Below are 13,747 nucleotides of genomic sequence, written 5' to 3' on the forward strand. Positions count from 1 at the left end.
TTAAAATAAGATAAATTTGAGGTGTTTAACACCATGGATTTTTTCACATATTATATCTGAAATAAAAGAAAGCATGGGGGAAATTTTTCTTTCACTGCATTCATACAAAGATTAGAGTGCAAGAATACTGTTCAACAATTAAAATATATCTAAACTCACATCTTATATACATTTTCTAAGAAAACATTTTTGAGCCGAGACCGGTTTGGCTCAATGGATAGAGCGTCGGCTTGGGGACTGAAGGGTCCCGGGTTCGATTCCGGTCAAGGGCATGTATTGTACCTTGGTTGCGGGCATATCCCCAGTAGGGGGTGTGCAAGAGGCAGCTGATCGATGACTCTCTCTCATTGATATTTCTAACTATCTCTCTCCCTTCCTCTCTGTACAAAATCAATAAAATATATTAAAAAAAAGAAAACATTTTTGAAATAAGAAAAATCATAATTTTAACATAGAATTTTACTCTAGTATGAAAATAGGAATGGAATAAAACTAATAAATTCTAAGAGTGTTGCAACTGTCCAAAAATTGTTGATAATAAAGTACCCAAGTTTTCTTCATTTTGTAAAATAAGGTTATTTTTTACTTCCTGTTGGAACAAAATCTAGTGTACCAATGCTATGGCACCACCAAATTAAAATTATAAGTAGCCTATTTTGCCTGTCCTTATAACAGATTTAATTTATCTGTTTTTACTATTTTGATTTTATGATTATATTGATAAATCCATAAATCTTGTCTTTATTTTTTCTTTTGCTCATTTACCTGTGCTGTCTTCTTTGATGCTTCCATGGAGTTTTTAGACCATGGGTGAAGTAATTCTGACTGCGGTGGTCTCAGGTATGTTTGTGATGATTTGTGAGGAAGCTTCTTGAGTAACCACAGTGTTCACTGTTGGGTCACTGGGCGGAATAGGTATTGGCTCATCATCAGCAATGTTATTGTTGGTAGGGATGACTGCCTTATCCTGGTTTTTATTTGGGGGAATGGAAGTAAGTGGTGGAGTTGGTTTAATGGGCAAAATTAGTGTTGGTTCATCAGCAGCAATGGTATTGTCGCTAGGGATGACTGCCTTATCCTGATTTTTCTTTGGGGGAATGGGAATAAGTGATGGAATTGGTTCACTGGGCAGAATATGTGTTGGCTCATTCACAGCAATGGTATTGTCGCTAGGGATGACTGCCTTATCCTGATTTTTCTTTGGGGGAATGGGAATAGGTGATGGAATTGGTTCACTGGGCAGAATATGTGTTGGCTCATCCACAGCAATGGTATTGTCGGTAGGGATGACTTCCTTATCCTGATTTTTCTTCAGAGGAATGGAAATAAGTGATGGATGTAGGTATGGGTGATGTACCAGAGTGGGTGGGTAGATATTTGGCAGGGCTTGCCATTGAGGAATTTGGGCATGTGGCCTAATTAAAACTGGTTTTGTATAATATGGGTGAGGCATGTATTGGCTGTTAATTGGTACAGCTGGTCTATGTTGGTAGTAATTGGGTGCAATGCGAGGATAACTCTTCCACACATAATGAATTGGAATATATTTGACTGTGCTTTGATCAGACAAGCTTTTATCAGTCTCACGGCACTGCAAAGAATAAATTATACAGAATGGTATTATTATAGGATAGAATGTAGAGATATTTTAAATCAGATTTTTTTTGAAATAATGTTATGGTATTTAACAATGAATAAGTATAATATTAAAAGTAGTAAACCCCACAACCATATTCATTATTTTACAAGATATGATTTATACATTTCTCTTCCACTTCTTAATTTTCAACAAATATTAAAAATAGTATTAGTTTCAAAGAAATTAGATGAGGTAACCCATATTGTAAACCACATTGCTAAGAGCTTGGCATAAATGAAGAGTGCTCAGTGAATGCTGAGCATTATGTTAAGTACAACAGGTAGAAAAATCTCTTAGAGACCTTTGACATACTAAACACAAACATACCACAAATACAGAAATAGATACATATTTTTCACATATGTTTGTATTTATTAGTATATACCCAGTCTCAGCACATAGTCATAATTGTTTAAAATTTTATTTATCTAGAGATTAGGCTGAGGGCACATTTGTTTTTCCCCTAAATTAATTATAGTAGAGTAACAAAATAATACGATATGGGAGATTCTGGATTTATACTTTAATTTTTTTCCAGCTTAATTTTATTCATTAAATATAATTTAGGCAATTTTCCATTTTTATTTGCTTCTGTTCTACTGATGATGTGTATTTATTAAAATATATCTAGGTTTTGTCATATAAATAGAAAAAATCAACAAAATTACAATACAAGCAAGCATTTCTCATAAAGGAGGAAATTTAAATATACTAATTTAAACATAGTTGGGAAACAAAAGGAGGAAGTAAATATAAGTGCATGAAAAATACTCTAACCTGCTCTTTCCCAAAGTCTTAAAAAGCGGGCAGGAGAGATATCATTGAATTTTGCTTTTGTTTTCATATTTTCTCATTGTTAAATTAATGAGTTTTCTCATGTTTTTAAATATATATGCAGTCCAAAAACACATGATTTAGGTTATAAGACAAAACCAAGATTTACAGAACATTGAGGTTGATTCATGTTTGCTTAAGGTTTTTTTTTTTTTTTTTTAAACAATAATTATTAGATTTTTTTAAATGAAGTTTAAATATTTTTTTAATTTTTAGACAGAGGCATTTTACTATCATTGAACTTTGCAGAATATTATACTTGGAAGTTCATGTCTCTACCAGAAGTAATTAAAGTAAACTTACTGTTGGTTGTTTCTGGTTTTGCACCTTTGCACCCTGGTGAAGTTCAAAGATATAGTAAGAAATACATTTTTTAATAAAAGTCAGAGTCTAAATTTTTGTGGCTTAGTAAAAGCTTTTATATTACATATAAAACACTAAAGACCCAGTGCACGGATTAGTGTACCAGTGGGGTCCCTTAGCCTGGCCTGCAGGGATGGGGCCAAAACTGGCTCTCTGACATTCCCCAAGGGGTCCTGCATTGCAAGAGGGTGAAGGCCAGGCTGAGGGGCCCCACTGTTGCACTATCAGGGCCAAGAAGGGGCCGCAGGAGGGCTCCAGGGCATGTCTGACCCAGTCCTGATCGGCCTGACCCCAGCAGCAAGCTAACCTACTGGTTGAAGCATCTGCCTTCTGGTAGTCAGTGTGCATCATAACAACTGGTCAAACAGTTATATTAGACTGATAACACTTAGCATATTAGATTTTTATTATATAGGATAGTTTCTTTTTTTTTACTGTAGTATTGTAAAATATTGTAAAGCATTTTCCATGGTTATTTCTTCTACAAGGTCTGTGAACCACTCAAAAAATGACAGCAATTTACCTATTACAATAATAATAATGAACCTCATGGTTAAATGGTCTTTAAAAATCATTGCCTTGGGGAAAATATTCAAGGTTGAAAATAATATGGTCATCTAACTCTTGTCAACAAATGCATTTAATGTTTATTTAAATAAAAAATATGAATAACATTGTTTGTATTAAATCTACATTGTTAAGGGAAGCAATGAGAATATCTTCTTTTTCTATTCTCCTAACAAGAATTATGAGTTTTATGTACATTTAAAATAATTGCCTCTAGCATAACATCAATATATAAATGTTATATACATACTAATGTTTTGTTTTATTTTATATTTTTATTAAATTTTATTGAGGTGACATTGTATTAATGTTTTGTTTTTTTAAAATCATGAAGTTTCATTTGTTTTTATAGTACTTTTCTTAATCTAGTTTGCAATGTTATAGGAAATCAGAAGTGAGAAAATTTCCATAGATGTATATGTATATAGCTTTAAATAATCAGGAAGGTTTTATAAACTTTGGAGATGAGGTCATAATATAAAATATATTTTAAATGACTGTTCTCATTTAAGTCTTGTCACATATACCCCTTGGATTAAAAAATGTCTCTAGAAACCTTTTGAAAGTTGTAGAATAAGAAAATAAAAAACTTGATAAAAAAAAACAAAATTCAGGTTGTGTTCAGACAGACTTGCTTTCTTTTAAATTACTAATTTAATGTTTAAACAGCAATATAAATATTATAGAAACTTTTCCTACACTTAGAAATTTTGATCACTTAAACATCTTAATATCATATCAATCTATATTTTGTATTTCTGGGGTATATGTTTTAGTATTTTTTGAAGAGGGGTAATTTCTCATAATATTTTTCCAAATTTATCATAGTTTTCATGATTAAGTCATGAAATGTTTATATTTTACTCTTTTGTTAATCATTAGGCTTCTATCAAAAAAATTTTATTAGAGAGAGATAAATAACATTTGTATACCAGTAACCTTTTAAATATTTTCTATTAATTTCTTAATATAGTTTCTCAAAAATGTGACTTTTGGGTTGGGGAGGGTGGGAACAAAAAATCTTTGATAGGAACTATCATACTGTTGTAGAGAAAAGTTGTACTAATTTATAATGCCAATCAATGGGATATAAAATTGTGCAACTCATATCATAATTGCTAATGTAAATATGATTTGAAATATTTTATTTTAGAGAGTAAGAATAAATGAACACATAAAAGATGCTATCACATTATTCTTTTAATTTGTGTAATCTTAACTATTCATAAGACCAAATAATAAAATCTATAAAATTTTCATTCTCATTTTGAATTATTTGTTCAAGTCCATTGAAACTTTTGTGAAGATGGAAGGCCTGTTTGGGGGCTATAGCAGGCTCTAGTAGCTCAAGAAGAAGTGTTATAGAGCAGGCAGTTGAGGATCATATCCCGACTTAAACTTCAATGCCTATCTCTTAAAGAGAAAATCAAAGTTCTAAATGTACAGGTGGCTACAATAAAATAGAATTTCAAAGAATAAGAAAAGAAAATAATGTGAAATTCATAATAATTGAAATTTTTAAAATGTTTTGCACCAATCCTATATAATAAAGAGGTAATATGCAAATTGATGATTATACCCTCACAAGATGGGTGCCTATGACCAGGCCGGCAGGGGAGTTAGTGAGGGATGACCAAATGACCTAACAAGCGGGCTGCATGAGGGGTGACCAGTCCGGCATAGAGGGGCCGTTGGGGGCGACCTAGCTGGCAGTGGGGGGCAGTTAGGGTTAACCAGGCTGACAGGGAGAGGCAGTGAGGGGCAATCAGGCCAGCGGGGGGCGGGGGGGTGCAGTTAAGGGCAACCAGGCAGGCAGACCGGTGAGCAATTAGGAGATATTTACCTAAAAGCAAGTCTAAATTTAACAATAAATGAATTATGAAACAAGGACTATTGCCCTTCCAAATCAAGAGTTGGCCAAATTACATCATTTCATTTTATGTTTGATACAACAATATCACATCATTTTATATTTGCTTTTCTAATCTTACTGTTGGCAAAATAAGTGCCTGGACTCACCTAAGGAATATGAAAATAAAATAGTGCCATAGTCAAAACAACAATGAAAACAAGTACAAAAAATTAAAAGGAAAAACTCCAAAACCTTTTTCTTGGACCAATATATGTAATTTAAGAAAATACCTAAAAACCATAATGTTGTTAATGCATATAATCCCTGGAAAGGAATCAGTCAGTTGACATAATGGGAAGAGTATAACAAAAGGTCCCATAATGTTTGAATATTTAAGGGTAGATGTGTCAAATCTTTGAAATTGCTGCAAAAGCTTGAATAATGAGGAATTACTATTTCATTACTCAAGCTAACAGTCTGAGCACTTTTCCTTTCTCCTCCAAGCCAAGTTTTTGAGACTTTGACATGGATGAGGTTGTTTCTTCTTCTATTATTGATATGTTTAAAAATTAAAATCAAGCACACAAACAGGATTCTGACCCTTTTCAATATAGAATCATCCTTGATTTTGTTTTTTTCCATGTCCTTTCCACTCTTCCACTTGTCAAAGATGAACAATGAACACTGATGATTTGTCATTTTAAAAATTGCTTTCCTGTATATTTTTTCAAAGTCAGCACACCAAAGTTTCAAATGGCAGAGTAGAAAGTGAATAATTAAAGAACATATTCATGATGCTAATTCAGAGAGGTTGGATAGTTTCCCACAGAATCAATCTCTTGTGACTATATATTTATAATCACATAGATATATGTGGAAGGAGAAATGCTAAAGCTTTATTTTGGTGTTATACAATCTATAAGAATAAAAGTGTAATATGCTAATTAGATCTGATGTCCTCTAGACAGAGGCAGCTGCCAGGCCACAGGGGCCAAGGCAACTACTGTGGCAGTGAGGGCTGAGCCCCTTGCATGAACTTTGTGCATCGGGGCCTCTAGTAATGTATACAACAACATTATAATCATTATGAATCATTAAAACATTAGAAGACTAGGAAGCTGCTATTGTGAATATTTTGATCATTATACTGTCCCATGCCATTATAACCTTACGGGCAAGGCTTCTTAGTAAAAATTATTTGGAACTTTCACCAAATGGTTTTGAAAGGGGGAAAAAAAGGAAAGCTTGAATAAACTTCTAATCTCCTAAGAATTTAGTTCCTGAAGAGATTGGAGTTGTTATAAGATTAGAGTCTGGTCCTCGACTGTAATTCTGTATTCTTCTTTATAAATTATTTTTTAGAGCATTTTATAATTTAAAAATATTTTTAGTCCCCCCTTGTAATATATTTTACCTATAGTGTTAGAATTTTAGAGGTTTTCTATACATGAAAAAGTAGAATTTCTTAATTCCTAGAACTAAAAGGATATTCAGAAGAAAGGAACTTTAATTTTATAATACAAGTAAATATAATATAATATAATATAAGTAAATATAATATAAGTAACTTACTTTTAAGAAAATATATCTAATATGCAATTATTTTGTTTTATAGTGTATAAATGTATTTACAAATTTATATAATTAAATCTCTAAAATAAAATTTCTCAAAGTATCAATATAAATTGATTAGATGAAATTAACTTACCAAGAAAGGCAAGGTGAATGCCAGAATATTAAAAACTAGGAAAAAACTCTTCATAATTGCACCTAAAAATTAAAAGTATTAAATTAGAAAGGTCTGTTACTAATTATTTAGGAGTGATTTAAAACAGTGTTTTTTTTTAAGGAAATAAAAGCAGATTGATGGGTAGATTTAGACAATGTGGAAAACCTATTTTATCAAAAGCTTTAGAACACCAAAACTTGGAGTATATAATTTTAATTTTTGGCTATATTACTGAAAGTATCATTACAAGGTTAATAATCTGTTTAATACATACAAGGAATACACTAGGAAAAAGGCAGTGTGTTGAGTGTTGAGTTTATAATGGTGATTTGCTCTTGCCAACAGGTAGCATCAATTTTAGGAAGAGAGTTGGACCATACACAAATTACTGTAAGAGGAAAGAAAGTGAAAAAGCCGCAAAAGTAGTTTTCTACAGATAAGTTTTCCATTAAGAAATAATGTAAGCGATAGCATATAGGTGGGATTTGCCTATGCAGAGATGAATATTAGCGGGAGAGAAAATGTTCAAGTAGAGGAGAAAGCTTGGGAAGACCCATGGGCATTTTGAATAAAGTGTTTTATAAGAAGAGAATGAAATCTGGGCAGAAAATTTAGGACAGAAATGGGACAGGCCTTATATGCCATGCTAAAGATTTAGGAATGGGCTTTGTAAAAAACAAAACCAATTGAGTGGCTTTGAATGAGAGACTGATGTGAATACTTTTCTCTTCTCTTCTCTTCTCTTCTCTTCTCTTCTCTTCTTTTTTATATATTTTATTGAGTTTTTACAGAGAGGAAGAGAGAGGGATAGAGAGATAGAAGCATCGATGAGAGAGAATCACCGATCAGCTGCCTTTTGCACCCCCCCCCACTGGGGATGTGCCCGCAACCAAGGTACATGCCCTTGAACGGAATCAAACCTAGGACCTTTCAGTCCGCAGGCTGACACTCTATCCATTGAGCCAAACCGATTTCAGCAAGATGTGAATACTTTCTTTTAGACAACTGAGTCCTGTCTCAGGCTCTATCTGTACTTGCGTAACTTTGGCCAAGTGATTTTCTTTGCCTGGTCCTTACTTTTTTAATCTGTAAAATGAAGTGATTTCTAAAATACTATAATTTCATGATCGATCTAACAGGAATTTATAAGAATTTGAACTCTTTAGTTCACACAACATTATATAACACACACACACACACATACACACACACACACTCTCTCTCTCTCTGAAAAATGACAGTAATTTCTCCCTTTTTAGCATACAGAAATCAGAGAGATAAGATGATACTTAAGTTCACCTACTTAAACCTATGAGTACTTAAATTTGCCTTATTATGAAATAGAATTATTCACCTTTTATGAGGATATGAAAGGCATATTTTAAAACAAGTTATATTATAACAAATAAAATTTTGACACTTGGATAAAAATAAAATTATAAATTAATTTAAGGGACCCATGTGAATTATTATAACACATTCATCTTCCTGAGAAGTTAATCCTCTGTATTTGTCTGTAGGGACAAGTTCATTGTCTTGAATACCTTCTTATTTTAGAATTTATATCACATTCAGTAGCTTAGCTAATATCAAACCTTGACTTTAACCGAAGTAAAATTAAAAATAAATTTGGTCATAGCACCATACAAAATCAAAATTAGATTAGACACTAATTTCAAAATGATGTCAATTTGTATTCAAGCTTAACAATTTAAAGCTCAAAGGAAGAAAATGTAGTTCTAGAATCACTTTGGTAGCGTTATTAATAGCCAGTGTGGAAAGGAATCATTCTCTCTTGATGTTTCAGTATAATTACCTTTCCTTGTGCTTGTTGGGTCTTGCTTGGCAGTAGGTTGAATTAGATTCCCAACTCCAGAGAAGTCTCCAGGTAAATAACTGAAGACTAATTAAAGGGTGTTAGTGCCTTACATCATGCGATTTATTTTCCTCCTATGTTTTACCCAATAGGAAAATGGCAAAAAGGAAAGATTTGATGTCAGCCGGGTTATCTTTGGGGCAATCTTAGTTAATGAAATGTAGAGGGGGAAGTAGAGTTACAATTTATAAAGCTTGAAAAGAGACTATTCACACCTTTTAAAAATTCATTTTTATGTTTTATAAAGAAGTATAGAGGCATTTTTAAAATATGAATTGTGTTCATAATGAATCAATCCCACCTATTTGAATTTAAAGCTATTGTTAGAATTAAAAATAGCCACAATTTCATATTTTAAATGTTCCTTTTTAGTTTAAGAACCTGGATATCAGGCAACACTACACTTATTATGAGCTGCAGTTAGACTTTGTCTTCCTAGAATTACAACTATTGATTTTTAAAAATTAGAAAAGTTACCACCTCTTACACATCCAAGTATAATTTCTTACAAGTTAAATCCAAATATAAAAATTTTAATCAATATAAAGTAGGAAGTCACTTGCATTTGAGCTGCAACATGTATTTTTAAATAAGTTCATGGCATATGCATTTAATATATAAGCTATCAACTGCAGATTTTTATTTTTTATAAATCAAAACTATATTCAGATTTTTAAATTTTATATTCAGATTTTTAAATAATATAGGTGAACCATTAAAGATGTACAAAATTAAAAGATTGAATTGGGGATAATTTTTCTGTGTCAATGATAGCTATTTCTGAAATACCGCCAATATGAGGGAAGGATATTTTGGTAAAATACAGTTAAGCAAACAATTTGCCTAGGTAACTCAGGAAATAATATTTCCTTTTGCTTGCATTTCTCTGGGAAATATGTTAACTGTAACTTCACTTTAGCTAGAAGGCTTGGCCTGATTGAGGTATTTACAGGAATCCATGTAGGCCTGCCAGAGTACAAACAAGAAATAATATCAGCATTGTGGGATTTTTTTTTTTTTTTACATTCCTGCCTTTTTCTTAGAAGTATTTCATGTCTTAGAGAGTTAGGACAATTTTCATAACCCTAGAATGTTTATCTAGTTTGTACAGAGTATAATACGATTGATTTTCTATTTCTCAGAATAGTTGGATTCTGCTGTTCAGGGAAAGGTGCCTATTTGAACTTGTTTCATCACACTGTTCCCTTGGTTTTGATGAGCAAGTGATAATTGGAAGATTATGGTCTGCTCAATTTCTTAATTATGAAGGTATTTTATTTCACATGGAAATTTCTCAGTCATTAATATAAAGCTACAAAATGATATTGATTCTCACTTGAGTTGTTATTTAATTTACAAGCACTAGAGACTCAGAACTTTAAAATATTGTTTTACCAGAAAAATGTATTTTACCTGAGAATGCTAGAAATCTTCCCCCTTATTGAAAACCCTTCCACACATTTCTATAGTGATGTCACCCATCCACTTCGAATAGGAACCTGGCTCTCTTGAGAGATTTGTAAGACTGAATATTATTTTTTGAGCACTAAAATTACTTCAGGTACTGTTCCAGGCAGTAGGGATAAATTAATGAACAAAGCAGGCATAGATACTTGCTCTGTGGAGCTCACAGTCCAATTACTTGAATACTAGTGACACCGAATATTCCCTGTGTGTTCCCTAAGGCAATCTAAGAGATCTACGAAGTTCTGAGTAACTGTTGTAGATGAACTAGGTGAATTCTATATTGGAGCTATTCGGATACCCTGCTGCTTTCCAAGGAAGAGCAACAGGAATATCACACGTCCTATGATAAATCTCAGGATGATGGGTTGGTGCTGAACGAAGGCTCAAAACGGTGTTTGTATTTGGAACTGACCAGCATTGGTCACATACTCATCTTAAGTACTGCTGCCTACTCCTGAAACATTTTTGGAGTCTGGGAAAAAGACCAGCAGCCCTAAACTACAGCTTCTTCTTCTTTTAAGCCCTGATAATCAGTGTCTATTTATAGCACTGCTCACCCAGCAAAGCTGGGTAAGAGGCTACTGTGGGTTCATAAGTTCACATTTCAAGCCCTTTGAAGTAAACATATTGTAATAAGTGAAATAATGATTATTAACTCATATACATTCTTTCACCTTTAACAACTTCTTATTGTTCTGTGAGCATTTCTTACATCTGATATGTACTTTATCTCTATTTTCTCTTATTTTGGTGGTATTCACATGCATTTTTTCTTCTGTCTTTTATTTCTCAACTACTTCATCTTTGTCCCCCACCCCACCACCACAATCCATTAGAAAAATTATATCCCTATCTTAATAACATATCATAATCTGTCATCATTTTCTAGTCTTGCTAGTATCTTTATTGCCTTCGTCAGTTCCATTTAATGCTATCTCACATCTGGCCATCTGAATCATTCCCTTTCTGATATCACTAATTTTATTCTTTTCACCTTATAATTATCCTTCACACAGTTATAAAAATGTTATTTTTTGAATATATTACTGATATGATTATTCTCCTGCTTAAAGTCTTTTAAAAGCCACTGATAATAAATTCCAAATACTTCATCAGGGCCTATTTGTTTCTATACAATTTAGTTTCTTCCTATCCTTCTTACCTTGTCATTGACTGCATTTTTTTCTCACTATGTGTAAGATTCGGTGGCCTTTCTATTCCTTCCCCAATTAAAAACTCTCACTTTTGTTCATAGTCTCTGAAATGTTTTTACTCCAATTATTTCATTAGTGTCTCATTTATATTATTCAGGTTTTAGCTTGAATGTTTTTTTCTTAGAAGCACTTTCTCTGGGATCTTTTCTAATTGGTCATTTCCTTTCCTCCATCTCTTTTTATTTTTCATAACATATCACAATATAAAATGATTTTTAGAATTTATACATGTTCACTTATTATTCTTTATCTTCTTCCATTGGAAGATAAGTTTCTCAGTGCATAGGCCTAAGTCTGACACATAGCAGAAATAATTTTTTTTTTCACAAATGGTTAATTATATAAACTATTTGTTTAAGTTGCAAATTCTTGTCTCACTCCACACTATTAAATCTGAATTTTGGGGGAAAGTGTTTTCCCAGAAATATGCATAGTTAATAAGCACCTACATTTTTTTTTACATGGAAGAGTCTGGAAATCTTTCTTCTGCATAAAGTCAGAAATTGGTCATGAAGAACTAAGAGTATTACTAAGATATTTATTATTTTTCTTTTGTTTCCAAAGACATAGTTTATTCCCAAGACTAAAAATCTTCATATATTAATTAGAAATAGGTTTTTAATTATTTTATTCCCATATTTTGCTCTCTTTTATTTTGCTCAATGAAGCAAAATTCCATTAAAAATACCAATTTTATAGTTACCCATTTAGTAAACAATAGTTGAACATTTAGTTTGTGCTTATCTAATTGTCAATAACTTTCTTATCCATTAAGATTCAGCTCAAAGTCACCTGTGGTACCTTTTCTAATTTATGTAGGCAGAACCAGTTTCTCTTCTGTTTTAAAAACAAACAACTCCTTAAATGCTTTATGTGTGTTTATTTATTAAAATTGCATACATGTTTATTTCCCTTCACTAGATTGTAAAATTTTTAAAGGTGAAAAAATCCTTTGCCCAAATCCCTGTGTTTTAGCACAATGAATGGTACAAAATAAGTATTTTTTTGAGAATTAATACAATCTGAAAGATTATATGGAAGACATGTGAGTCCTCTTCTTAAGGAACTAACAGAGTAGTTGAGATGAATTTAGCTTTCTGTTTACTTTTCCATAAAAACTTATTAAATAATTAGTGGTGCCTTCTGTCTCTATCACTGATTACATTTTAAAATAGAACAGTGTGTTCAAGGACACACTGACCTTAACTATTTTATATGGAGGTCACTCTATTGCCAACTTAGTTTGGGAAATATAATTAAGCAAAATAATTTATTAAACTGGCATTCTCAAGGATTTTGACATATGTGTGTATATTATAAATTTTGAATTGCTGCTTGAGGATGAATATTTATTTTGGGGAGTTACTTGGTGAAAATACTGCTTCAAGAAACAGACATTGGTAAATAGTGCTTTTGTGGATTTTACTTCCAAAAACCACTAGGTAACAAAACAAAACAAAACAAAACAAAACAAAAAAAATGGAGCTCTGGTTGACTGATTTGTTGAGAAACTGTCCCACCAATCACAATAACCAAAGATAACAGGACTAGGAATGATGTTGCCCAAAATCCAATGGGGGAAATAACTTTAATTTTAATAGAATATATTTATTTCACAAATCTAGTAGTTAAAAGTTAATGAGAGTACCTTCTATCTCTCCCTCCCCCCAAAAGTGAAAATGTATCATTTGAGGCGAATAAAACTTCTAACTTGAAAGTTAAAGACATATATCAAAAACTTCACACACACACACACACACACACACACACACACACACACACACACAGTAAATTACAGAGCTGGCCTTTTCAAACTGCAGAGCTGCCAAGGTTTGCCTTTGGTCCCTCCTCAAGCTCTGATTTCCTACCTTCTTTGTGCCCCTCATTTTGGTTTCCCATTAATATGCCCTGCTTCAGGCATGCAATAGCCTCTAAATCTGTCACCTGTAAGGTTAGGAAACACTCCCTATAAAATCAATTTACCAAATTATATTGAGAACAGTCCCTCCCATAGTTTTACTGTCCCTTTACTGTCCCTCCCATAGTTTTAACTGGGGTCACTGACTTTCATAGAAAACAATGAATTATCTACTGTTTGAGGAACATATAATCCCTGAAAATGGCTAAGGGAGGTTGAAGTTTCCCTGTTCAAATCATGCCAAAAGGTTCATTATGCTGGCCTTTGTTCACAGCCAGTTTATGGGTC

General features: G+C 32.5%; 1 protein-coding gene across 1 annotated transcript; it reads right to left on the minus strand.

Moving 5' to 3' along the window:
- Positions 1-774: 774 nt before the first annotated feature.
- On the minus strand, positions 775-13,478 carry CSN3 (casein kappa). The gene is made up of 5 exons (XM_036421639.2): positions 13,410-13,478; positions 6,964-7,025; positions 2,777-2,809; positions 1,249-1,591; positions 775-915 (listed from the first exon to the last, which is right to left on the minus strand). The coding sequence occupies exons 1-5, from the start codon at positions 13,438-13,440 to the stop codon at positions 800-802; spliced, it is 585 nt and encodes a 194-aa protein (XP_036277532.2). The 5' UTR covers positions 13,441-13,478; the 3' UTR covers positions 775-799.
- Positions 13,479-13,747: the final 269 nt, after the last annotated feature.

The sequence above is a fragment of the Pipistrellus kuhlii genome, unplaced genomic scaffold (genome assembly GCF_014108245.1).
Source record: "Pipistrellus kuhlii isolate mPipKuh1 unplaced genomic scaffold, mPipKuh1.p scaffold_m20_p_1, whole genome shotgun sequence".
Taxonomy (NCBI): domain Eukaryota; kingdom Metazoa; phylum Chordata; class Mammalia; order Chiroptera; family Vespertilionidae; genus Pipistrellus; species Pipistrellus kuhlii.